Source organism: Pseudochaenichthys georgianus, chromosome 7, assembly GCF_902827115.2.
Source record: "Pseudochaenichthys georgianus chromosome 7, fPseGeo1.2, whole genome shotgun sequence".
NCBI classification, from domain to species: domain Eukaryota; kingdom Metazoa; phylum Chordata; class Actinopteri; order Perciformes; family Channichthyidae; genus Pseudochaenichthys; species Pseudochaenichthys georgianus.
This window is the reverse complement of record NC_047509.1, coordinates 3,706,037-3,732,944: the sequence shown is the minus strand read 5'-3', so window position 1 is coordinate 3,732,944 and position 26,908 is coordinate 3,706,037. Positions and strand designations below refer to the sequence as shown.

Below are 26,908 nucleotides of genomic sequence, written 5' to 3'. Positions count from 1 at the left end.
TTGTAACGTTTGACATATGAAACATGATGATATGATGCAGTACTCTACTACTTGTATCAATTTGGCTCCACCTTGACACACTACAACATTAAAATGCTCCCACATGTTAGACATAAAAACAGAATATACTATTCTATAATAAAACAACACTGTGAAATTGAGAGATGAGATTGGTGCATAATGATAACTTTGACTGGAACTGAAAGTACATGTTGCTGATAATTACTAACATTTTGAATTCAGTTCAACTTTCAATGGAGTATTTTTAGACCATAGTGTTTCTGCGCTGGGGAGGAGAGTCGAGCTGTGTTGTGTTTGGAGGCGGGACTTCATCATTTAAAGAAGTATCAAGTTCCTGGTTGGCCAGTAAAGAAAGACAGTCAGTGGTAAACCATCAGAGTCTCAGCATGGAAGTCTCTCACACTTTGATCTGCTTCTTCTTCCTCTTCTGTGAGTACTTCACTTTATTTTCATCTCAGTAATTTAATTTGTTTTTCTTTTTCTGTTATTCTTAAGTTGATGCAAGGCTCCAGCAGTACGAGTTATTCAAATATTCCAAAATTAGGCTTTTTAGTAGCTTGACAATGACACATGCTTCACTTCCTCAAACTAACTGAACATCATCATTGCACTCAGTTATTATCTGCTCACTGAATGAGTAACATTTAGTCATTACTTTCTGTGAAATAATGAATATGATTGTTTTCATAATCATTTAATCTGCAAATAATTTTCTTGATTCATTTATTAATCTTTTGATTTGTATTCTGCCGCTAATGTTAATTTTTTATTATATTTGTATCTTATTGTATCTTTTAAACATGTATAACTCGCGTACGGCTTGACACTGCTGCTGGAACAAAAACAATATACCAATTTGGGATAAATAAAGTTTATATCTATCTATCGAAGTGTTTTGTCCAAAAATGTCATAAATTAAAAAAAGTGGTGTTGACATAAAACACTTTTTAGGTGATGTACTTTAAGGATTTGCGTTAATGTAACTCTTAAAGTAAGAGATGGAGACTTCATGTAGTCTTTGTGTCTAAAGGACCGAGCGGTCACATTAACCTGCAGTGCTGAAGGTGATCTTCAGTCAGGCTGTGGTTTAACTCTGAGGATCTGTGTTCATGTGAAACAGGAAGTGATGTCATCAGACTGCAACATCTTACAGGAAGTGCTGCCCACTACTAATGATGGCTCATCTTTTGTTCCTCTTTTGTTCAGCTCTGCAGGATGGAAGCACCGGTCTCGTCAGTGCCCATGTCTCTGTCTATTCACGAATTGAAGGAGAAGATGTCAGAGTTGAATGCTTCATTCCTTCTTATAGAATCAGGAAGGTCTTCTGTAAGGAACTTTGTGATAAAGAAGATATTCTCATTGAAACAACTGATGCCTCAGCTCAGAGAGGCAGATACAGCATTGATCATAAAGATGGAGGTTTTTTTGTGACCATCACCCAGCTGACCAAGTCTGACTCAGGACGCTACAGCTGTGGTGCGGGTACATCTTCGACACAGGCTTTATCCAAGGATTTTGAAATCATCGTTGTTGATGGTGAGTTTTACTAAAAACTGAATCTTCTTCCTTGTCTTAATAATAGTTTTACCTTTTCACCATTACCTCATCTAAATCCTACATGTCTTCTGAAAGTAACTGATAAACCGAAACACGTACACAAGTGTATTTCAATATTATTGTTTAGAATATAATTGATGAATAATTTAACACCGGGGGCATGAGTATATTCACTGTTGTTTGTGTTCTTATCTGAATGAAGTAGATCAGATTCATTAGCAAGTGGGTCAAATAGGAAAATCACTGGGGGTTTGTGGGCCACACAATACTTTGTCAAGGAATCACTACAAATAACTCTTGCTTACAGTAGTGTTAATAGATACTAATACATTAAATGAACTAGTCAAGTGCATCCCTTTTTTTAACTTTAATTGTATCAACAGAAATCATACAGAAAGCAACCAGTCCATAAAAAGTAGGTAAGCTTCGGTTACAAGGCTTGACTCAAAAGTGCAAAATGTTGCATCTTTAAAACTAAGGAGACATGAGGTTTTTCCCCCAACAGTTCCATGTCCACTAATGTACAAAACAAGATGAATATAATAAAACAGTATTCATCACATTAACAGTAAGTAGCCCTGTGTATAATATCCTCAACACTTCCAAGCATACATAAGGTGCATTGAAGACAACACAAATCCATAAAATGTAATACTAAATGCAAATAGAACATAGTAAACCAATAGCCATCAGACTCACAATAACATTCATATCTTGGAAACATTTTTCAAAACAGTTAGTAGGCTTGTTTGAATGACCATAAAATGAATGACCATAAAACAGATCTGCATACCAGGCATCAGACTTCTGTCCTGTTTAGCCTGTTTGAGTCGGTGAGAGAAATTACACTGCCTTGATTTAGCTATTTCAGCATAGTTTGGCTCATAAGTGGAGCAATCCTGAGACACTCATGCAACTTCTCATTGGTCATGGAGCAACGTGCCCTTGTTTTGATGGCATTCATATGAGAAAAGCTAGACTCACAAGTATAAGTACATCCAAACATTGTCAGTATAAGCAAGGCCACCTTCCTCATTGTGGGGTACTGATACTGGCTAACATGGTTAGACCAAAAGTCCACTACACCCTCAGACTGCAGGAGCTGTTGTTTTAAAGAAAAGGAAGACTGCACATCAACCAGCTCCATCTGAAAGAGGCTCTCATCAATGCAAGATATTACCTATTGTACTTTTACACAGAAGTCTGCATCAGGCTTGATGGAAAACGGGTCACGGGCAAACTGCAATACCTCAATTGGAATGCTGAAGCCTTGGAATCTGTCAGTAAAGTTATCAGTCAATGTTGTCATGAAGTCTGTCATGACTGGCGTTATGTTTGCTTCAGGTGATGTGGTCATAAATGCACAGGGTTTTGGGAAGTGCAGCAGTAGTGTTGTCATTAGGTCTGTTTTGAAGATCGTTAGCTTTGTCTTGAAGGCACAAAGTCTTTCAACCAAATCAGCGATAGACTTTTCGGGACCCTGCAGTTCGCAATTCAAGTAAACTTGTTCGTAATCGGACATCGTTATGGACGAGTAAGTCCGTGTGTTCAGCAAACGTGTCAGCAAGCAGCTGACGGAACAGGCGGTGTTGTAGGCTGGATGTTGAGCGAATGAAATTCACAATGTTCATGACAGTGTCCATGGTGTTTTTCAAATCACCACTGAGCTTTGCACACAACACAGATTGATGAATAATACAGTGTAAACACTGCATGTGTGGGGCTATGGCAGATAGACGCTCCGATCATAGCTGGAGCGCCATCAGTGACCAACAGGCAAACTTTTTTTAAATCCAGTTGACGTTCGTTAAAAAATGAGACTATCTTTTGAAAGATAACCTCACCTGTAGTGTGTCCCTCCAACGCAATAAGCCCCAGAAGTTCTTCCCTAAAGCGAACTCCATCGAAAAATCTCACAGATGCACTCTGGGCCATGTCAGCACAGTCAGTTGATTCGTCCACAGCGATTGATATAAACTCTGCTTTTCGAAGGTTTTCCAAAAGCTTCCCCGACACATCCTTTGCAAGTATTCATCTCTGCGAAGTGTTGTGTCTGAGAGAGGTATTTTTGTAATGGCTGAAGTGACGCTGTCTTTTACTTTTTGGTCAATAACCACTTCATCAATGACAGCAAGCATGCACTCTTTAACGGTCTGCGCGTCGGTAAAGGGCCTCTTCTGTCTGGCTAGCGTCCAGGCTACTCGCAGGGATGCTATCGTAGCTCTCTCTTGTTCTGTGCAAAAGCGACTAAAAGCCACTTGACTCCGTTCAAATGATGCTAGCAGTCCCCGTACTTTCCTTCTCCGTTCCTCTGAGCCCACGGGAAAACTGGCAGAAAACGAGCCGTGATTTGAGTTGTAGTGTCGCTTTACGTTGTATTCTTTCTAAGGATGCACGATATTGGTTTTTTGAAACCGATACCAATACTTTCCTGCTTCTCAAGACCGATAATACAAACATTTTTACGCCACTAATTATTTTAACGCGATTAACGCATTTTTTTTTCTTGGCCGCCCCGTAGTTTCAGAGCGCATCAAGTTTAAAATACCATCTACAACAGGGGTGCCCAACCAGGGGAGATTCCCAGTCAATCGCGAGATGTGTCTAAAAATAGAACAACAATATTCAGTTTTATCGTTAATGTCCTATAACATAATCTTCCTGTGCCAGAATAATGCACTTGAACGCATCAAAGCTTTGTGATTGGCCGGCGTGACCCCATGTGTCGGGGCGTGGCTGGTGGGCAGTGGGCACTAGTTCGCTAACGTTGTCCGTGTCAACCATTGTCAACACCAGGAGTGACAGTCTACACACACACAAGAAGCAACACATATATAATTTTCACTCCGAGTGGAAGGATGATTATTTTTATATCTATTCCAATTCAAAGTCCATCTGTCTCATCTGCAATGCGAGCGAGGCTTTATCGAAGAAGGGTAATTTAGGAGCGGCATTTCAAAACAGTGCACAAACGCTACGAGATGGAATTCCCTCCTAATTCTGCCCTACAATCCAAAAGGGGAGGGGCCTGAAAGGGGAGGGGCCTGAAAGGACAGCTAAATGCACAGCAGTCCATTTTCACCAGGCGCAACAACAAGAGCAAGGCTGCTACCATAGCATCTTATCGTGTCAGTCACGTTCTTGAGAAACACATGAAGTCTTTCAAAGACGGCGAAGTTGTGAAAGAAGCATTCCTGGAGGCTGCCGACGCGCTTTTTGGGGGACAGTAAAAAGAACAGAAGCATTTCAACAGGTTTTTGATATAATAAAAACTCAAGTTAGATACCGTTATTAATCAGCTGTAAGTTTGAGTTTGTTTGAACTTATTCATTATAATTATTGTACAAAATGGTATAAGAATGCAAACTTAAATTGATTATAGTCTATTATCAATTCAGGTTAAGAAACTAGTGTTGCTTGCATCCTATTTTAAAGGGCATTTATTTTTATAATCTACTAAATGCAACAAAAAAAGGGTTTGATTCTATTAATTTTGTCTTTTTTATTGCACTTTGGCAGCAGATTCATAGCTTCAGATCTGAGTTGTCTTATTAGTAAGCCTAATTTATACTTTTGTAGCAACACTATTTTTATATAATGGCAAATAAAGTTACATACTTGTATGTGTGTAGATTAGAAAGAGGTAAGATAAAGGATCTGCAGTATTTTATGAAGTATTCATCGTACAAAGGTCAGTTTTATACAAGTAGAAGTGTGTATTTACCTGGTAGTAGGCTGTCAGTAATGGCTACGCCTCTCTATTTGGACTGGCAGATCTCGGTAGACTGGCAACTTTAAAAGTAGCTCTCGGTTAAAAAAAGGTTGGACACCCCTGATCTACATGCTGACAGCCCCGCTCCTGCCGCCCGCTTGTGGCAGACCACACTTCCACGCTCACCGGCAGGCAGAGGCACGGGAAGGTATTTTGAGTGGGGGTGCTGAGGTGCTGGACTCCAGTGAACACTATTACGGGCACTATAGAGCACGCACAAAAGCACTCCCCACACGCAAACACACAGTACACCTGCGACTGTTACAATGAAGGCTCGATAATCAGCTCACGGCATATAGGCAGGGGTAAAGTGCTATTTTTCACGAGTCGGGAGCGGACCTCACCTCCTCTAAGGGGGTCCGGGGGGATGCTCCCCCGGGAAGATTTTTTTTTAAATATTGAAGTTAAAAGCATCAATCTGGTGCACTTTGAGAGCAACATTAAGAGATCTATGGATACCTCTCTCAACACCCAGATGAAACACAACTGTAAGCATATGTTCTTTTTCTTTATGGATATTTTACAAATCACTCCCCTTTCAAACTGTATTCTTGTTTTACTGCCATATAGTATTTCATAACTGTTTTTCCTTTATTCTCTTAGTTATTTGTTTTATAACGATAATGATCATATGAATGTGTGCCGCGGAAATAATCTTTTGAATAATTTGTGACCAAACCGTTTGAGACCCACGGAGATAACTTAGACTAAAGTTAACTATCTAAACACTCAGAGAGTCCTTTAGCTCACCTGAGCCCCTCAGTCTGAGAGGAGAGCTCTCCTCCAGCTTGTTGTGGAACCAACAGCAACAGCTCCGTATGTCCGTTAGTGCAGCTAGCTAACCAGATGCTAACAACACGGTCCCTGCTGCTGGCACCGGTCTCTCTCTCGCTCTCTCTCTCTCGCTCGCTCTCTCTCTCTCTCTCACACACACTAAATGCGCTATTTCCGCACACACACAGAGCCGAGCTTGAATGACACAAGCACACTTTTATTTCCATGCAACTCTCTGATTGGTCTGATGTCTTGCCTCTGTTGCATTCACTGAACACGAGAAATTACAGTTCTGTCGTCCTCTCTAGTGTCTTGATGAGGTTCACGTATAGCACGGTTAATGTATTATATTATTGAGGTAGAATTGTCCGGTGCTACAGAAAAAACATTCGGGGCAGGCCCAAAATATTATTTTACCAACAATGTCGAATTTATTGGCTACATATTACACAGATTATGCACAGCGGGAGCAGCAATAACCGTCAAATAATAATTCAGACAGGGGAGCTCCGCACCCCCTGCCTGCCGCTAGGGGGTGCTGCAGCGCCCTCAGTACCCCCCTTCCCGCGCCCATGCCGGCAGGCACCGACTGGCCATCGGGAGGACCGGGAGGGTGTGTGTATGTGTGGCCCGAGCGAGCGAGAGAGAGACCTTACGTGCATTGTTGTTGTTAGCATCTGGTGCTAGCTAGCTGCGCTAACGGATATAAGGAGCTGTTTAAATGAAAACAGAGGAGCGACATTTCGCCACAACTGCGCCGAGCACTTGACTTTATGCAGGAAGCCAGACAGTGGGACATTGTACGAAAAGTCAGCACACTCAGCACGGATAGTGCGCAACATGATTGCAGCGTCCAGGCAGCTCCGGTTCGAGCATAAGCATATGCCTTGAGTTGCACATAGCTCCAACGAACGCACGCACACACACACACACACACTTTGTATTGTATTATTGTCTTCGTACACTTTTAACACACCATCGTAGCAATGGCGATGTTTCAGGGGACTGATCAGGTTCGAAGTATTAGGGAGCGCTGGATTTGTGAAAAAACTTCCCTCTTCCTAAACCACTATTACCACAGTACTGGCAAAACGGGAGGAGCTGAGTGAAAAACCAGCGCCCCTCATCCCAATCCACCCACACCGCAGGATTATTTTCCTTTTTTTTACCAAAAAAATATATTGTATATTATCGGGCTATTAATACTGGTATCGGGTTTATCGGGATGACGTCATAATTCCTAATTATCGTGCATCCCTATTCATCACGGATATACTTTCGTTGCACAATAAACACACCGGTTTATTACTTGTTGCGGCTGGCAAAGTAAATACATATTTGTCAGTCTATTCATTCTGGAATTGGCGATTTTCTGAATCAACTTTACGTTTCTTGGGCTTGGAGAGAGACATCTTGAAGCTGTTGTTAACTAAAGTACTTTCTCTGTGGCCCACGAACCTCGTGTGTAACGTGAGTTTGACTGAGCCAATGACAAGTGAGGACACAGTGCGTTTTTTTTTTAATGAGCAGAGCATGGCGGGCAAAATAACAGATTCAAAATCATTCAAATCAATGGAAAAACCAGCGTTTTCGCCGCATCGTCGGATTAAGTGTGATCAAACTAATGTTTTATTTATGCTATTACACATATGCCATTTCGATTTGCAGGCAACCTCTTGCGGCCAGAAAAAAGTTCTGAAGGGCCTGATTCGGCCCGTGGGCCGCAAGTTGAATAGGCCTGAAGTAGATCATAAGGCCGCTCTGTGTTCTGTTGAAAACTAAGACAATTAGTAATAGATTGAGATCAATAGAAAATAACAACTGAACTGGTGGTTTGTGGCTGCGGTCGGGGATTTAAAAGAATACTTTACTCCCAAATTACCATTTTCAGATCCTCTTGAATTCGATAACTCAAGATGACTCCACGGTGAACAAAGAATCCCAAAATGGAGAAAAGTCTTAAAGAATGTTAAATTAATTGGGGCCTCGTTTTACAACAGCAGAAATATATTAAAACATCTGTTTATTAACTCTGACACAACTAATGCAGTATAATCCAACTATCATTTACTGTATGCTCAGTACTTCCCTAAAACATGCATTCTACTTAAACCTCACCGTTTAAAACACTTCTGCACAAAGAGACCAGCTCCTCTTTTCTCAAGAACAGTTAATGCAGAAGTTTTTAGATGAGTAATGTTTTAGGGAAGTTATGAGCTTATGAACTCAAGGTAACTCAGGTAAATAATAATATAACAATGATCCTTTCAAGGGATAAAGAAATTATTTTAAAAATAAATGTCAGTATTTGCAACAAATCTTCATCCTAAAGTTCACATATTGAATTATCAATCAGATACTATTTATAGTAAACATGTCAATGCCAACAATTTTATTAAAGCATTCAAATCTAATATAAATCCAAAATATAATGATATAAAATCAAATTGTGAGCACAGTGTCAAATAATGATTTTCTAAATCTCTTGAATTAAAAGCACCCATGTCATGCTTTTCCGGTTATCACCCATCCCCTTGTGTTATGAAGGGTGTTCTGCATGCAAACGGTGTGCAGAGTCACAAACCCTCAAAGTACACCCTGTAGCGAGTACAACTCTAACACAGAAAAGACCTGTCTGTGCTGCCCCAGAACGCACCAGTCAGTCGGCTCCTCGCAGCAGCGAGCTGACCAATCAGAGCACAGTGGGCTCACAGGGAGGGGGGGCAGGAGCTCCAACAAGGCGTGTAGGACAGAGAGTGAATACCATATAGTCTATGGTGAATACACATACTGTACTATACAGAGATGCTGTATGAGAAACCAATCTGAGTTTGGAAAATTGCACAATATAAATACATTCTAGTAGACCTCAACAATTTCATTTCAAACCTTTATTTATCCAGGTGTATCCCATTGAGATCTTTGATCTCTTTTTAAGGGAGACCTGCTCAAGTAGGTTCCACATGAAACATAAAAACATAAACGGAACAACAAAAAGGTCATCTTACAGCATCATTACAGGGTTTACAATTTACATAATTATCCACATAAACAGGTACCAACAGCTTCCGATTGAGTAGCCTCCAACCGAGCTTTAAAAACATTTAGTGGCACCAGATTGTTCAGTTTTCATTTAATTTGCAGACTATTCCAAGACAGAGGAGCTGCGCATCTAAAAGCTGTCTTCCCTAAGACAGTCCTAGCAGTTGGCACATTAAATAAAACCACAGCATTCGATCTCAGGCAGTAGCCACTTACAATTCTCCGTGAGATCAGGGAGCAGATATAAGATGGAAGTGTCCCTAACATGGCTTTGTATATAAAATGTACCAGTGACTGAGCCTCCGTACAGTTAGTGAAAGCAAACCAGCCCTTGCATCCAGGGTACAGTGATGGGTTAATGCTTTACAGTTTGTCACAAATCTCAGAGCGCTGTGATACGCAGCATCTAACTTGACCAGGCAATTGGCAGGTGCATTCATATAGACCAGATCCCCATAGTCCAGCACAGGTCAAAATGTCACAGTCCTTTTCCTGGCTTCAAGCGAGAAATTATGATCAGTAGAAATGGCCATGACATGGGACCTTTAAGTTAAAAAGCCTTCATCAAGAGTCACACCTTAACCCTCAGTGACTGGATCAAGTTTTTAAAACACACATGGTGAAACTAAGATTTGTAATCTACACATAGTAACTTTTGATTGTTTGTTTTTTTCAACAGCAATGCTGGACGGTGGTCCTTCTGCCGAAAAAACAATCGATGCTAGAACTGGAGGAAATATTGCTGTTCGATGCAATATTACTGAATATAAACCCAAGAAGTACCTCTGCAAGGAAGAATGCAAACAAGGAGACAATCTTGTTGAAACGACTAGCAAATCAGATCAGGAAAATGGCAGATACAGGATCAGATCTATTCACATAATTCCAACAGGATATTTTGTGTATGTGAGCATCGAACAGCTGACCCAGTCTGACTCAGGATGGTACAGGTGTGGTCTGGGCAGACCTGACTCTAAAGATCCATACCAGAGGTTTAGGCTCATCGTCACTGATGGTGAGTTTCTGCTTGATGATGAAAATGTTTGTTCACGTCTCTGAAGACAGTTTTCACTGAAAGCTGCTGATGCTTTCAACTCTCAATTCAGTTCAGCCGACACACACAGACACCCAGGAGGATCTCATTTCTCTCATCAGGACTTCTTTGTCTGCTTGTTTTTGTTCACAGCTCTGACCACTTCTCCTAAAACTACAGAGCACCCTGAAACAACTAAAGGTACATCCACACACTGTGTTTACTAGATAACGTTTCAACAACTTGTGAACATGAAAGAGCATGAGAATGTCCAAAAGTAGATTTTAAAATGCTGAACCTCCAAATCAGGTTCCCAGTGTTGAAAAGATTTACTCTATTTCGACAGTATATGGCAAATACTGTTGACTTCACCTAAAGATAACCTGTCCCCCCCCCTAAAAAACAAAATGGATTATGGGTACTCTAAGTGTTAGATGAAATATGTAACTCTTCAAACAACGACAGGTGTGGTCCTGTATGTGCGTCTGACTCTGGTCGTCCTGGTCATCGTGTCATCACTGTCTGTGCTGGTATTCTGCAGGAAGAGGACTTGTAAAGCCAAAAGTGAGGAACCAGGTAACACACATGAACTTAACATTTCTCACAGAAAAGTTTTAACTGTCTGATCTTTCTCCACATATAAAATAACCTTTGAAACAGACACAACCTTCAAAGTTAAAATACTCGCAAATAACAACAGAAGTTCCTGAACACGACAAACAACGACATACACGAATCTGACAAAGACTAAACAGAAAACCAACAAAGTGCAGGAGTTCAGAAGGTGGCAGAGAAGGACACACAATCAGAACAGGGAGGAAAACACACACAAGGACAGGAAGCACAAACAGACAACACACATTCTAAATAAAACAGGAAATAGAACTAAACTGGGATCATGAGAGTTGATGAGGGATGAATCAGTGTTGTCTCCATTTGACTGAGCAAGATGTTTTTCCAGTGTCGTGTCGTTATCTAAACGTACTGCCGTGTTTTTCAGAACCTCCTGTGGAAACACAACATGATTTCGTCACAGAGGTAAGTTTTGGTAAACCAGATCATAAGTGTTTGTGAAACCAGCTGATATTCACACCTCTTCTCCCGTAGACCGACCGAGAGTACGATGATATCGGCGAGGCCGGCCGGAGCAGATCTCGTCCTGTGGAAATCTCTTCTGTTCACACTCACGCCAGATATACACGACCAAATGCAGATGAAACCGATGATTACTACAACATTGACACTGCTTCTAATTCTTAAAATACAGTTAGGGTTATTTAACTCTGGGCTCATAAAACAGCAGCTTTAGGCGGCATTCCTTTTGAAATAAATCACAAGCTTTTTCCCCGGTCACAGACCCAAACAAGAATGCTAGTGGGGGAACGTTTTTTACATCTCTTGCTTTTTTTATCTATAAAAACGTTTGCTAAATGTAAAAACGGATATCAGATAAGTGTAAATAAGACAAATGGCCCAACCAAAGGAAAAGGCAGTGGCGGCTGGTGGAAAATATTTTTGGTGGGGCTGTTGATAGAGTGAGTAAAACAATTTTTTTGGGAGAAATGACCCCTTAAATTAGGACTTCTGGTGATGTAATGGCGCGTTTCCAGTGCAGCGCGGAGCTCGCTTTAATGCTGCGTTCAGACCGGACGCGATGCGAATATTCGCTTCGCTCTAAACGCTCCTATCGCATCGCTCTAGTCGCTCGAGTTTCACCGCAGCTGCCAGCTGTGTTTACTCGCATCATTCAAACAAGACGCGCTGGCTCGGGAGCTACAGCTACAACAACATGAACATATTTTACCGTGATTAAATTGTAATACACGTTTCTAAATGATGCCGACGTAACAACATACTGATACCGGTTAGTAAAAACCATGAATTAATGCTTTGACAAGTCTGCAGACAGACAGCAGGCGAAAAACCTTTTAAAATGCTTGTTCCCTGAATGGAGCTTGGCTAAGCTAACGCTATATATGCTCCGACCATCCACACTGTTAGGAGATATAAATGATAACTAGGCCGCATTTCCAAATCTCCCCGCGTCCCTAAACAAGCTGTTATCTTACATGAAGGAAATCCAGAGCATACACTTAACCGTTAAACAATAATCCACTTTAATGGTAATATACAATGCAATACAATCAAATACATTACCATACACAACCATATCGTATCATATGTGTAATGTCAGGAGTTGGCCTACTCCTGGCTCCTGCCCACAGGCCGCCACGACCTCCCAGTCCAAGCGGCACGAGAAGAGAGAGAGAGGGCACACAGCGGGGGTCTAAATACCTCGCTGACCAAAGGAGGAGTTATCTGCGCCTCCCTTCCAGACCAGTGATTGGCTGCCCAAATTATTATCAACACCTCACATCTTAAATTCCCCAATCCCAGTGGCTCAGCTTCATTATCACAGGGATCTGAGATGACTGTATGTTAACTCCACACCTTCCCCCTCTTCCTTTGTCCTCACAAAACCAAATGTTCACAGGCCCCAAAAACAGTTCACAGTTTTCTTACCCAAATCATTTTCCCTTTTTAAGCATCTTGATAGTTTACTAACATGAATACATACAAATATTTCCTCACAACACTCACAACAACGGCCTACAGACATAAATAAACCAGCGACTGTACTCTCCATGACGCAGACAGTCTGTGGTTTGTACTTGTTTAACTTTTGTCTAGTTTCTGAACAGATCGTATCTGTCCCCGGCTGTTTGAAGAGCAAGCATGTGAAACAAAAGATAGCATTTACCTGTTTGCATCCAGCTAGCCATGTGAGAAGCCTTGTTGATACGTTGTGTCTTTTTCACGAGCTTGCTGTGATATATAAAAATCGGGTTGGTCCGGTCCAAGGTCTTTAAGTATCAATTTATCTCCCAAACTTCTCCTTTCAAAAGGATTGAAGAGTAGCTCTTGGGCGGACCGAGGTTCCGGCGACTCCACCTGCACACCATTCTCATCCAAATACTGCGTCACCTTGGTTACTCACGAGTCTAAAAAACAACTCCTCACGTCAACGCACGTAAGCAGCATGGGCGCCAACGTGAGCGCCCACGTGACCAAAATATTTGACGGCGCTGATTAGCTGAAATTATGTTTCGGCGGAAAAGTTTACTATTGAGACTTTTGCAACGTGCTGGTTGCTGCTGTTTCGCTCGGGGGCTCTGCCCGGTAATGATAAACTAATGCCATGGGCAAGGCCAGGCAGGAAACAGGTGACTTATCAGTAACTTTAGACATCGTAACACAATTTTAAACGAGATTGTATTGTAGATTATACATTTTTGTGATACTAATTGTATGATATTTACCTTGTTCATTAAAAATTTAAATATAAAATATATATTTTTTTTAAATAGATTTTTTTTAAATATATATTTTTTTATTTAATATTTATTTTTATTTTTTATTTTGTATCTGGCAAGAGGTGGGGCGGCGCCCCTAGCGCCCCTATGGGCCGGCCGCCACTGGGAAAAGGATTAAATTGTTTTTGTTTGTTGTCAATATTTACACTTTATTCTATATTGGCGGTGTTCCGACTCTGATCTGCAGCTGAGACGCAACAATTCTCCTGGGTATCCATAAAGTTTGATCTTATCCAAAGTTTTTGGGAAATGTTGTAAAGAATGTATTGTTGGCTTGCAGTTTACCACGGTTTGATCTTCTTGGTTTTTTAGTGAGTACACTTTGTATTTCTGTCATTTTCTATAACGTAATTTCCCTTTTTATATTTAAGCAATAGCTCACGACAGGCCGTGGTATATGCTCATTATATCACAGCTAAGGGGCGTAAGTATCTAGATATCCCTGCCCTAATGCCAAAGGAACTGCACACTGAATATGTTTTGCCGTTTGATGTCTATGTCTGGACCGCTGCGTAAAAAGGAGGGTTTCTGCCCCGTTACTTCTCCGCTGCTTTCTTGTTCCAGTTTGAATTCAGCCCAACGGTAGGCCTATCCTGTTTTTTCTCAGACGCGGAGGGATACTGACTTGTTGTGAAAAGTAACTTACAATTCTACCTGTGGTATACGCTCAGTATATTACGGCTAAGAACCAATCAGATTGCTTGATTTGACTTGTCCGTTTTATAATTACAGATATACTCCCCCAGATGTGTGCTCATCAGGTGTTGCGTATTTTAAAATTAGTCTCTGTCTTGTTTGTTCCTGTGGTTGGAAGTGTGATCAGCTACCAGTATGAGTCACTTCTATTTTATTATTAGATTTCCTATATTGTTGTACCTTTTTCTAATGTGTCTCCGATCAACATTGGCTTTTCTGTACTTTTTAAGATCTTATAATATATATTGTGAAGGAAATATTTTTGTTTATGTGTTTGTACCAAAAAGCATTTTGTGTTTCACATAGGTCTGCTATAACTTAGAGCAGGGGTTTAAGAGGTTAAAGGTTAAAGGGTTAAAGGTTCCGCTTTCCTGTTGGGGGACTGTGACTAACTGCCAGAGGACTTTAACAGACTGTCTTTGTCTCTGAATCCTGGTTCTTGTGATTATCGATCAGAAGACGCGCGAAATAGAGGCTCCTCCTTGATTATCTGTGTAGATTTGCGCTGTGTTTCTGTGTAATCTTCAGTGTTGGCTGGGGAATCACATGATGAAGTCGTGTGAGAACCCTGCCAATGCTCCCGGCCGTGGCTCTCAATAAACTCAGGTGTTTGATATAAAGCGGACTCCAGCCTCCATTCCTTCCATCAACATTGCTGAAAAGAAAATCTCTCTCACATATTGGCGTCACGGACAGGCACCTTCAGATCTTTCAGACATTGGTGAGTACATTTCTATTTTGAGATTGACTCGCCAGCGTTTGAGATCAACGGTGTATTAAAATTACCTGAGAGAACTGAGCTGCTGCATTTTTTTGGGTTTCTCTACTCATTTACATCTGGAGGCTAATCTATAACCTCAGGAATCGGTGTCAAGGGGATATTGTCCTGGCCGATTTCCCCGTGTTTGTTGCTGGGACAGGTGTCTACGAGCAAACACGGCTTATGTGAAAACTATGAGAATATTTGGGGCTAATGATAACCTAGGAATATCGAATTTCATCGATCTCCTCTGTGTGTGCTTCTTGGAATTAACTCACCAGGCAATTACACACAACAAATATTCAGAGAAACTTTTGAGAGATGCACCAGCAAAGTGGATTTTCTGAATTAGAGCAATGTCGCAAGATTTGTATTTAAACAAATCGCCGAATTTAGGAGTTTTCAGAGGATAAATAGCATTTCTGCTGAGGTGCCGATTCTCCGCCCCCTGGGGAGAGCTGCATGCAAAAAAAGGAGCATACAGCATTATCCGCGATTATTGACGCTTTTGAACTAAAGAAAGTGCCCAATGTGTGGTTTGAGAATGTTGTATGAATTGCTGAATTTGGCTGTGTTTGCAGATACACGAGAATTATGAGGATAGAGGGCTCATAATTAGTGGCCCCTCTGAAAGTCTCCCTAATTCGGATTAAAATAGGCTGGAAGAGTTTTTGTCAGGCTGAGTTGTTGAGAGTTTTTATGTTTGTTTGTCTAACTGCAGTGTTTGTTTGTATAATGGTTTCGTGTTTGTTTGTCTACCCGCCGTCTTGTGCATGCGTTGTAACAACTCATAATGAATCAGTCCACAGCCAGGGTAAAATGAACTAAAACTTCAGTTATTTCACCAAAATTAAATGACTTGAGAGAAATAAAACAATAATGTAAAGATGAAAAGCTCAAACAGCTCAATGTTGTATTATTTGTTTCATTTATTCTTAAATCTATGTATTATATGGTAATAATGAATAATAAAAAAAAAACGTAATGTATTGAACACATTCCAAAACAAAGAAGATAAGACAGAACCAGACTCAGACATGAGGACTGGCTTATCTATAGCCAGTTGAGAAGCACTTGAGGTGCTTGGCTCTGTGAGGCCTGATGTACTTATAGGGTTCTGTTTTCTTCAAGGTTGTGTCTTCCTAGTCGAATGTACTTAATGTAAGTCGCTTTGGATAAAAGCGTCAGCTAAATGCAATGTAGTCAGACAGTAATTGAAACTTTTGCGCTGTTGCTGCAAAATGAAAACCTTGTTGATTGTCTGTTTCCAACTGGCCACTGGAATCAGATAATTGATATACGTTGAAGTTCAATTACAGTTTAAATATAGTTTAACATTCTTTATTAAACTGTTTCAAATTATTTCTAGTACAATTGGTCTATACAGACATTACTACAATCCTAATAGTTGTCAAATACTGAGCTTATGAACAATAGAGTAAAGGTCGCTGGTTAAGCCAGGATCAATATACTTGTTGAGGTTTTATTGTGCACATAATAAATGTGTTTAAACGAATTGAGCAATTTTTTAAGGAGTATAATGTTGCAATTTTTAACATAAGTAATTGCAGTTCAAAGGTAGATGTTTTTTTTTCTCCTTCTCTCGTTCACGAGCACACAAAAAATAAATCATAAACATTTCCAAATCCGAACAGACAGAGAAGTAAACTAAACTATTTTGCTCTTCATTTTTAAATGGGATTTTCCGCTACATAACAGAAGACTTAATACAGGACTTAAAGAACGTTTTAAAGACAAGTCATGGAGAGGTTTGCATTTTGGACGGAATCTCCCCTTTCCTCTGCTCCTAAAATCCTGCACCCGAGGTCAATCACAGGCGTGACCTTTGGAGGGGCAGAGAATCTGAGCAAGACCACAGAGCGACCATTGGGGGTTTTATGGCCTAAAGGCACAAAGAGGAACATCTGGCTACCCCCAACCAACCAAACACACACACACACACACACACACACACACACACACACACACACACACACACACACACACACACACACACACACACACACACACACACACGTGTAAGTGATTTACAGTTACTAAATCAGCCTACCATCACCTAAAGAATATATCTAGGATTGAAAGACTAATGTCACAGCAGGATTTGAAAAAAAAAAAAAAAACTTGTCCATGCTTTTATCTTCAGTAGACTCGACTACTGCAATGGTGTCTTTACAGGTCTCACTAAAACATCTATTAGGAAGCTGCAGCTGATTCAGAACGCCGCTGCTCGAGTCCTCACTAACACTAAGAAAGTGGATCACATCACTCCTGCTCTGAAGTCTTTACACTGGCTTCCTGTGTGTCCAAGAATAGATTTCAAAATACTGCTGCTGGTTTATAAAGCACTGAATGGTTTAGGCCCAAAATACATTACTGACCTCCTGCTAAATTATGAACCATCCAGATCTCTCAGGTCTTCAGGGACTGGTCAGCTTTCTGTCCCCAGAGTCAGAACTAAACATGGAGAAGCAGCGTTCAGTTATTATGCTTTTAATTGAACTAGTCATATCTTAGACCGCACTGTAACTTTTATCCATGTAACTTCTCCTTTTTAATGTTAAATTGAACTATTCATATTTTAAACTGCACTGTAATTTTTATCCATGTATTTGTCCTTTTAATGCTTATTTTATTAGCTTTTCTTTTAATGCTTAATGTCTTTCATTTTTTGCAAGGCACTTTCAATTGCCTTGCGTTGAAAGGTGCTATATACATCTGATGGAGATGGATAGAGGCATTTATTTTAATTGTAGCAGTCAGTTTGTGGTTCTGGCAGCATTGTTGAGCATTTTTCATAGATGTGTTTTCATGCCTCTGTGTAAGGCTTAGTCTTTCTATCTGTATAGCCACTGGTGTAACTAAGTTCATAAACTCAACAGGGACTATACTTGAGCACTATTTTGAGATACTTGTACTTTATTTGAGTATTTAAATGTTTTGCCACTTTATTCTTCTACCTCTACAGTTCAGAGGTACATGGTGTATTTCTACTCCGCTACATGTATTTCATACCTTCAGTTACTTTACGGATCTGGATGAATGATGTGAAATCTAATCAAGTGTTAAATCAGACTTTAGTTCCACCTGGAGTAAATCCACCAGCTACCCTGCAGTCTACAAAGTACTTCAGACTAGCTGCAGGTCTACCAGATCAATCATTATAAAACACATCATATATTATTCTGAAATGGACCAATCTGCACAACGACTACCTTTACTGTCGCTATTTCCACTATATTTTGATGAGAATACTTTTCTACTTTCACTTGAGTAACATTTTTAATGCAGTACTCTTGCTGTAGCATAGTATGCATACACTCTGGTACTTCTACTCAAGAACAAGCGGCTGCAGATTGTCACGTAGTGATCGTCTTCTTAAATAGGACATCTTTGATAATAGATTCTGGCCTATCAGAATCGAGGTGGCGGCGTGGTGTTGTTGCAGGAAGTCCCGACGGAGAATAATTTTGCGGTAACACATCTCGATATACATTGATACAACATTACGTGTTGATAGAACTCATCACATAATGAAATAGGACCCCACGGTTTGATGATTGATAGGTGTGTGGGCTGTCTTCCGTTTTCACACACAGGACAGTGGGGGATCCACGAATGTAAAGTAATTCACACAGCCTTTTTTCCTCTGTGAGGAGCAGCAGGTTCAGCTTCATTTAAATATGTCGTGTAGTAATAGATGGACTTATTTTTTCATCTCAAGAGAATGTGTATTTTATGTTAGTATTTCAACAAAATCCCCTCAGACAGCGCCGCTGCGGGGTTGGGTTTTCAGCATGTCAATTTTGTCACACAAATGTGCCTTTTTCAGTTCCATTTGGATTGAGACAGGGAAATAATCCAAACCTCATGCGTGGCGTTTCACCGTCAAGGGGGCGATATAGCCATCTGTATGTCAAATATGTCTTATATGTCTTAAATGACATGATGAATTGGAAATGGGGGACCCTGATGTAAACAAGACGAAAGTCTTTCTCTGGTCTGCATCCCCTTGACAATTGTATTTTTTGAGCTGTACTGTACCCAATATACAAGCTGTTAATAAACTTTTCAATCAATCAATCAATATGTAATTACATTTCAAATACTGATTTGAGCCCCACCACTGTATGAGTTAGCCCTACCATAGATTACCCAACAAAAAATACTCAGGAGCTGATACGTCAATTAATTGCTTATCATGACAGGCACACAATAAAACAGTGGAAACAAACATGTGTTTGACTTTCATTAGTGAATGACACTGTGTGCCCTTTTATAGTCTGAGTCCAATATTGTGCATTTATATATATATATTATATACATATCCTACATATATGCTAAGGTCCCGCTACTGACACGATAGCAGTCATTTCGTGCGCATGTGTGTAATTAAACCCATGATATCGAAATCTCAATCCAGCCAGGTACCCAGAGTTGGCAACCTTGCCCATGCCCCAAATAATATTTGTATTGCAGATCTACATGAATCACACAAACGACCTAGTTTGGATTCAAAAGGTGACAAGTTTGCATACCTGCTTGTCATCCATTTCATTACAGAGCTGGGAAAATGGTGTATTGATTAGATTCTGATCCGTGCAAGTCCTATTTTAACTGACTTTAGTTTCTAATATTAATGATAATTTGATTTCATCCCATAAGTAATTATTTAAATTAACTCAACATTTCACATGATGGATTAGTGTTCCACATTTCCCCACTAATTTCTTTTATGATTGAGCCACTGGTAAAGAGAGACATTGATGATCCTGTGTTCCGTTTGTTGTCTATGGCTTCGGACGGCTTCACTAAAAGTCACCCAGCTCGGCCCTACTACAGACCGGCTGAGTGCAGTCACAGAGATGCTATGGCTGCGCTACATGACATTAATGGTCTGGTCCGAGAATGGACACCATTCCCTGCTCCCAGAGAGAATGACATTCCTCAAACTGAACTTTACAGCCGTTGATACTGTCTCACATGGTTCTGCTCCCCCCACCGAGCCATGAACTGAAAGCTTGACGTCTGCTCTGAACACTTGGAAGCCTCCCTGTCACACCAGCTCCAAACCCTTGGGTCAGTCAGATGAGTCAAACGGCTTCACTTGGGCACAGGGGTCAGAAATATGATTCTCGTTACCACAGAGTGGGTTTGTTTGTTTTTTAAGGCTATCCATACTGCTATGCAGAGGATGCCTGCAGGTTGGCAAGCTGTGAAAAGCCCCTACCATTTTTAGTATAGGCCTGATGTCAGGGGCCTGTTACTGTCTACTACATATATTCACATTATATAGACCATGAGGCTGCACGGAGCTTAGGCTAAAAATACAACCATTCTGTTCTGCTCTAAAGATTCAATTTATAGATTCTATATCAAAATAGTTTGTTCTTATTGTTTCCAATGATAACGTCACCTTAAGTGGAGGGATGCAAACCTGTTTTCAAATGTAAGGTTTTGAATTTGTTTGACATTTCTCAGTAAAGACACCCTCAGACGCCCACTATCATTCATGCTATGCCTTCAGTGGTGACTCAGATGTTAAGGGGGTTGAAGCTGTTCCTCCCAAATCAGAGATGCTTTGTTTTTGTTTGTTTTTTTTTTTTTTCAACAAAGGTGTGCATTTCCTGCATAATATATGGTTCTCACAATTGTTTTTGTTAGTTGCGCACAGCTGATACTGAGTTTTCTCGACTGATGGATTATGACCTCTACCATGCTTACATGGACTTCTATGTTTTATTTCATATCTAACTGAAGTAAGAGACAATAGAGAGAGCTGTGGACGAGAGAATAGAAAGAAAGAATAGAGAGATGAGGATAAGAGAGAGAATAGAGAGAGAGAATAGAGAGAGAGAATAGAGAGAGAGAATAGAGAGAGAGAATAGAGAGAGATGTGGAGGAGAGCATAGAGAGAGAGGATAGAGAGAGAGAATAGAGAGAGAGAATAGAGAGAGAGAATAGAGAGAGAGGATAGAGAGAGAGAATAGAGAGAGATGTGGAGGAGAGAATAGAGAGATGAGGATAAGAGAGGGATAGGAAAGAGAGAAGAGTTATTTGCAAGTTGCGTGCTGATACTGAGTTTTCTCGATTAATAGCTTATAGACGATACCATGTTTAAATAGACTCCTACGTTGTTATTACATTATGTGACATATGTAAGAAAAGGGAGGGGAGAGTCAATTATATTTGAGTAATTGATCTCATATTGAAACATTCATTTCTCAAACCTATGTTTATGGAAGAGGAAATGTACTTCTGATAAACTAATCTTTTATCAAACGGTAAATGGTGAATTAATATAATATTTAGAATAATTGAGAACGGGTTATATCCACAGGGACTAGCTCACATTTAACTTAAAATAACATTTCTCTGCTTTGGACTGATGAGTATATGATTCTTGCATGTTAAATGACTAACACAAACCTTACATGTATGCATGTGCATGTGTCAGGAAGGCTCCCAAATAATTCTGAGGGGCCTATCGTATTTTTGTAATTGAATGATAATGTGCTAATCCATTACTTTGAGTTGTCTGCACTCAGGAAAACATCTCTATGAAGTGTTAACCCAATCACTAGGACAGCTCTGAAGGTCAAGGGTCAGAGAGAGAGGGTCACACCCTCTGGCTGCAGAGAGCACCCCCAGCCACGGGCAAGGAGGCACGAGGTCGTTCGAGATGAGAGGATTCTAATCTTCAACTTTCTGATGGGATGGGATGCTTCTTCATCTTTCTGCTCAGACAACTCTGCAGGACGAGCGATGGCTTCAGAGGCTCCATGGTTCTTGGAAGGGCAGATTTCTTCCTAACCTCTCCCATCACGGGGGGTGGCATCTGGATGTGCCACTTGGAATAGGCTCTGCTCTCAAGCAGATAGCAGAAGGAATGCAGGCAGATGAGCCTCTGGTTCACTGGGAGATCATAAAGTGCTCACTGAATGAGCCACAAAAAGCAGAGCAATTGGGGGGTTTGAAATATGGTGCTCTGGGGAAGAAGAGTTTTGAGCCAATCAGCACCTCAGTGCTAATCTACAGTATCAGGATGCCTTCACACACCAGACATTCTGTGTCATAAAGAGAGGAGGAGAACGAGTCAGGAGGACAGGTTCTTCCAACTCTTGTACAAAGATAACATTTGAATTGAATGACCAGATGATTACAGATGTACAATTAATGATTGTTTTTATATTTCCGATGAACAGATATGTGTTACATAGTGGTGACAAATATATTTTGTCAGATCAGATTACACTTTCACACTAAACAAATAAATTAATTGTCAGATCAGATTACACTTTCACACTAAACAAATAAATTAATTGATATTTTCAGATTGATAATGTATTGAACAATAAGATATTTCTAATATTATAACAGACAATGTTACTATCCTTAATCATTACCAGGTAAAATGTACAACGAGGAAACCAGATTACCAGGTTCCCAATCCAGGTGCTACTGCATGCTACATTTAGATAGAAAAACAAATGTTCTATCCACTCCACTTAAATACTCAGCAGGTGATGTAGATTTTTCAAAAAGGCCTTAATCACTCCTTTTAAACGAACTAAAACTAATTCTGCAGCAAGTTTAATGTTAGACTACGCACATGAACACAATATTAGCAACTGTTTGCTGAGCCAAAATATGCCAGAATCTATGCATTCTCCCATGTTTAGCCCAATTCCTTTCACGAAAGCTGGTTTAGTGAGCTGAACATAGCATCCAGAATTAGCGAGGAGGCTGAGGATTGGTACAACTTTTCCCCACAGACTCTGAGCAATCTTAACAGTACGAGGGCCTAGTCTCTCTCATTGTTGATACAGTAAATACAATTACCTGCCTGACGGTTTCAAACGAATAGATGTTTTGACTTTTCTTTCCTCAGGTTGTTGAAATAAAATGCCTAACTTTTCCTTTTCAGATTTTTGAACAAATGTATTTGAATAAAATGTATGTAGTAAAGTGCCTTACTCTTGAATAAGTGTATTGAAGTAAACGAAAAGTAATGCTAAAGATTGAGGACACTGTACCTTTACAGATTACAGATTGATCGATTCATCACTGTGAATTTATACCTTAACTGTGAATTTTTAACTGAATCCCTATTGATTCTGATTTTATACCTCAATTGGATTTCTTATAATCCTACATTCTAATTGTGTTTTAATAAGTAATTACCTTAAAGTAAATCTTTAAAGATGTAAGCTGAATTTGAATTTGTGTTTGATGAATGAGATTAACTGAGGGATAAATGATAAAAGATCTTGTTTTTGAAACATATATTTTACTATTATATTTTTGTATTGCACATGTGTTATTATTGTGTTTTTTGACAAAAGAAATCAAACACTGAAGAAAGATGATTTTTCTATTATGGTTGTCTGTATCAACCATTGTGATTGGCTGTTCCAATCTTATTCTGCTTTTGATGTGATTAATGTAATGAGGAATCCACCCAACTCTGAGGACGTTTTATTTGATTCAAGTAGTGACTGAAAATATTCTTAGACTAATGTTAATTGGTTATCAATGAATTGATAAAAGCGTGGATCTGTGAAGGAAATATTTTTGTTTATGTGTTTGTACCAAAAAGCATTTTGTGTTTCACATAGGTCTGCCATAACTTAGAGCAGGGGTTTAAGAGGTTAAAGGTTAAAGGGTTAAAGGTTCCGCTTTCCTGTTGGGGGACTGTGACTAACTGCCAGAGGACTTTAACAGACTGTCTTTGTCTCTGAATCCAGGTTCTTGTGATTATCGATCAGAAGACGCGCGAAATAGAGGCTCCTCCTTGATTATCTGTGTAGATTTGCGCTGTGTTTCTGTGTAATCTTCAGTGTTGGCTGGGGAATCACATGATGAAGTCGTGTGAGAACCCTGCCAATGCTCCCGGCCGTGGCTCTCAATAAACTCAGGTGTTTGATATAAAGCGGACTCCAGCCTCCATTCCTTCCATCAACATTGCTGAAAAGAAAACCTCTCTCACATATATATATATAATACATCTGTAGTCTTTAGAGTGGTTCAGCCAGACTGTAGCTGAGCATGTTGTACCTTCACAACACAGGAAAATACCTCTCACGCAATTTGCTAAAAGATGTCTTCCTTACAGAGAAATATGTATCCCAAAATAAATGTTCAGCTTCACAGGAAGTCCCTGCAAATGCTTGTTTTTGTTCACTTGCTGGGTGGCAGCCATTAACATCTTACACTATAAGAGAGAAACAATTAGTTTTCAGAGGAAAAACAACAGAACAGCAGTAAAATGCTTCTCCCAGTGTAATGAAGTATATTGTATAATGTATCAGTACATGAAATACTTAAATGATATTGACTTTAACCTAACATATGTGTGGATGTATGTTTAACATTAGGGAAGATGATGCTGTATTGATTAAACTCATGAAGTGTATAGGAAAGTGTTTCGATTATGAATGTGGAATTAAAAATGAATAATTCATGTATTGAACACGATATTTTTTATACTAATGTTGAGGGGGGAAAAAACAACGCAATACAATATTAGTCTTAAGTTAAAGATGTGGATCCTCAAGTCCAAACTTTATCCAAAACTGACCGGAGGTTTTACAGAGCAGTTTCCGGTCAGAGACAGTGAACCTGAGAGGAATGAGGAGCGGCGTTGTTGATCTTTTATCCCGAACAGTAAAAGTGTTATTCATGACTTATTACAGTGACATGTTTCACTACAGAAGGTACGAAGAACTTCAGGAGTGCAGTTTTCTTCTTAATGGACTTAAGGCCCTGACACACCAACCCGATTTTGGGAGTCAGAGGCCGTCAGAGGCTGTCGGGCATTCGCGGCGCCGTAGTCAGGTTGGTGTGTCCCGCACCGTCGACCGTGACACGCCTTATTTGGACTGCCAGACCCGATGCATGGCCGATTCAACATGTTGAATCGGCCATGCATCGGGTCTGGCAGTCGGACCAAATAATCACTCTGATTGGCTGTTCAGCTAGCAAATCAGTGCATGAGAAGCGAAGCGGAAGTGAGGGACGTAAACAAACGATTTAAGAAGGCACACACAGACTGCTATTCATTTTCATCTCATCATGGCGATCTGGAATGATGCAAACGAAGACCTGCTCATCACCTTGATCCAGGAGAGGCCAGCTCTGTATGATATTACGGAGAAAAGATACTCTTCTTCTTCTCTGTCTTCCGGTTGTTGCCTCTTTTGAATGACGAATACACACTACCGCCGCCTGCTGGTAAGGAGAGTTATTGCCACTCACGCACTGAAGTCGGTGCGGTGTGTTCCCGTGCGACACATGGCCAAAACGCAGGAGAACACGGCCAGGCAACAGCCGACTTCAGCGTCGGCTAGTCCTCTGGTGACTGCTTGGTGTGTCAGGGCCTTAACAGCTCTTCTCCTGCCTCGGTAAATTAAAGGGATAGTGGAAATCCGCGAATTTTGGGTTTAACTTATGTATTTTAATTAAAAATAAGCATAATAAACCATTTTTTTTATATTTCATGCGCCTAGTTTCATTTTATTTTCAATTTTACTGCTCCCGACCACGCCCTCTCAATGAAACGAAATACTTCGGGAATCTTCGGGTGATGACGAAAACAAAGGAAGACGGGCACAAACATTGGACGAGGCACGAGTATTTTATTATGTTTTCTGGCTGATTTAATGCATCATTAGCCTGTACCATTGTGTACAACGCCATTTATTGCCTGTCGATTAGGCGACCGGAGGCCTCGTCATCCGATAATCCGGTACACAGTGTTGAATGTGTACACTACAGTCATCATATAGACATGATAGACTAACAGTACTGTGAGTACAGCCTACACTTGACAGGCAGCCTGGCTAGCCTAGGATTAGGACCATACTACGTCAAAAGACCGATTGGCTCTAGCTGTATATCATGCTAGTATACAATTCATTTACATTTATTCATGTAATTAATGCCCATAAGGCTGTTACATATACAATAATAAATGTGACAAGATAATTTATGTGAACCTGACCCTGGTATGTTATGAAATGTACCCTACATGCAGTCATCCTCGGGCATAGCCATAGGCCTACAGTGCATGCATGCCAACTTTTGCAATATATAATATAGCGCCTAGCGTGAGCTATGCTTAGGGACCTACCAGTCAAGATTATTTGTGCGTAGGGGTGCATCATCTGGCGCATGGTCCTGGTCATCCTCGCCATTGCCCATGCCGTGAACTAACTCCATCACCTCGGGCTCGAACAAATAAGGACGTAATGGTCCATCGTCTGGCTCAATATTCTCACCATCGTCGCTTACTGAACCGGATTCAGATTCAGTTCCTAAAACTACATTTTCGCAGGAAAGCCGAGAGGATGTTTCTGACTCGCTATCATCACTGGATACCTCGTACAATCCTTCTTCTTTGTCTGGTATATTTGCCCTTCCACGTTCATTCTGCATAGACGCCGTGGTTTGTTATTGTTTCGTCTTCCTGAGTTTTCCTCACTTCCGGTTTGGCTGACTCATCATTTCGTTTCTAAAAAAGTTCGGGGAAGCTGCAATAAAGTGCTTCTAACATGCGTAAGGCAATTATTATATTTTTTTAATCAGGTGTGATTGTTTTGGTACTTAATTATGCTTGTATATAAGTTAAAACGAAACTATTTGTGGTTCAATTTCCACTATCCCTTTAAGCTAGCTCCAGGACTCTTTCCGATAGCCGTTAAAAAACGTTGTTTTCAGTTTGAATTTAAATGTTAGTACATTACATTTAGAAGTATGAGAACAAAATGTGATGATACTACGGGTGAAATGTTAAAGTTATATTGTGTTTTAACTATCGACAAACTAAAACATTTTTAATACGTTTTACAGTGCAGTTTCCG

The 26,908-nt window shown here is 40.3% G+C and overlaps 1 protein-coding gene across 2 annotated transcripts; it reads left to right on the top strand.

The window, feature by feature from the left end:
• The first annotated feature begins 377 nt into the window (after window positions 1-377).
• On the top strand, window positions 378-13,512 carry LOC117449146 (polymeric immunoglobulin receptor-like). 2 transcript variants are annotated; one of them, XM_034086571.2, is made up of 7 exons: window positions 378-450; window positions 1,228-1,557; window positions 9,846-10,181; window positions 10,353-10,400; window positions 10,665-10,763; window positions 11,200-11,237; window positions 11,307-13,512. In XM_034086571.2, the coding sequence occupies exons 1-7, from the start codon at window positions 408-410 to the stop codon at window positions 11,457-11,459; spliced, it is 1,047 nt and encodes a 348-aa protein (XP_033942462.1). In that variant the 5' UTR covers window positions 378-407; the 3' UTR covers window positions 11,460-13,512. The 2 variants fall into 2 exon arrangements, with proteins under 2 accessions (XP_033942462.1, XP_033942459.1); XM_034086568.2 differs by having other exon boundaries at window positions 10,665-10,775.
• The last annotated feature ends 13,396 nt before the right edge of the window (window positions 13,513-26,908 follow it).

Excerpts from the sequence above, each read along its gene's own strand:
- LOC117449146 (XM_034086568.2), top strand. The coding sequence starts at position 408 with ATGGAAGTCTCTCACACTTTGATCTGCTTCTTCTTCCTCTTCT. Across the intron at positions 451-1,227 it reads CTGCTTCTTCTTCCTCTTCT|CTCTGCAGGATGGAAGCACC; the intron begins GTGAGTACTTCA and ends TCTTTTGTTCAG. Across the intron at positions 10,776-11,199 it reads AGCCAAAAGTGAGGAACCAG|AACCTCCTGTGGAAACACAA; the intron begins GTAACACACATG and ends CGTGTTTTTCAG.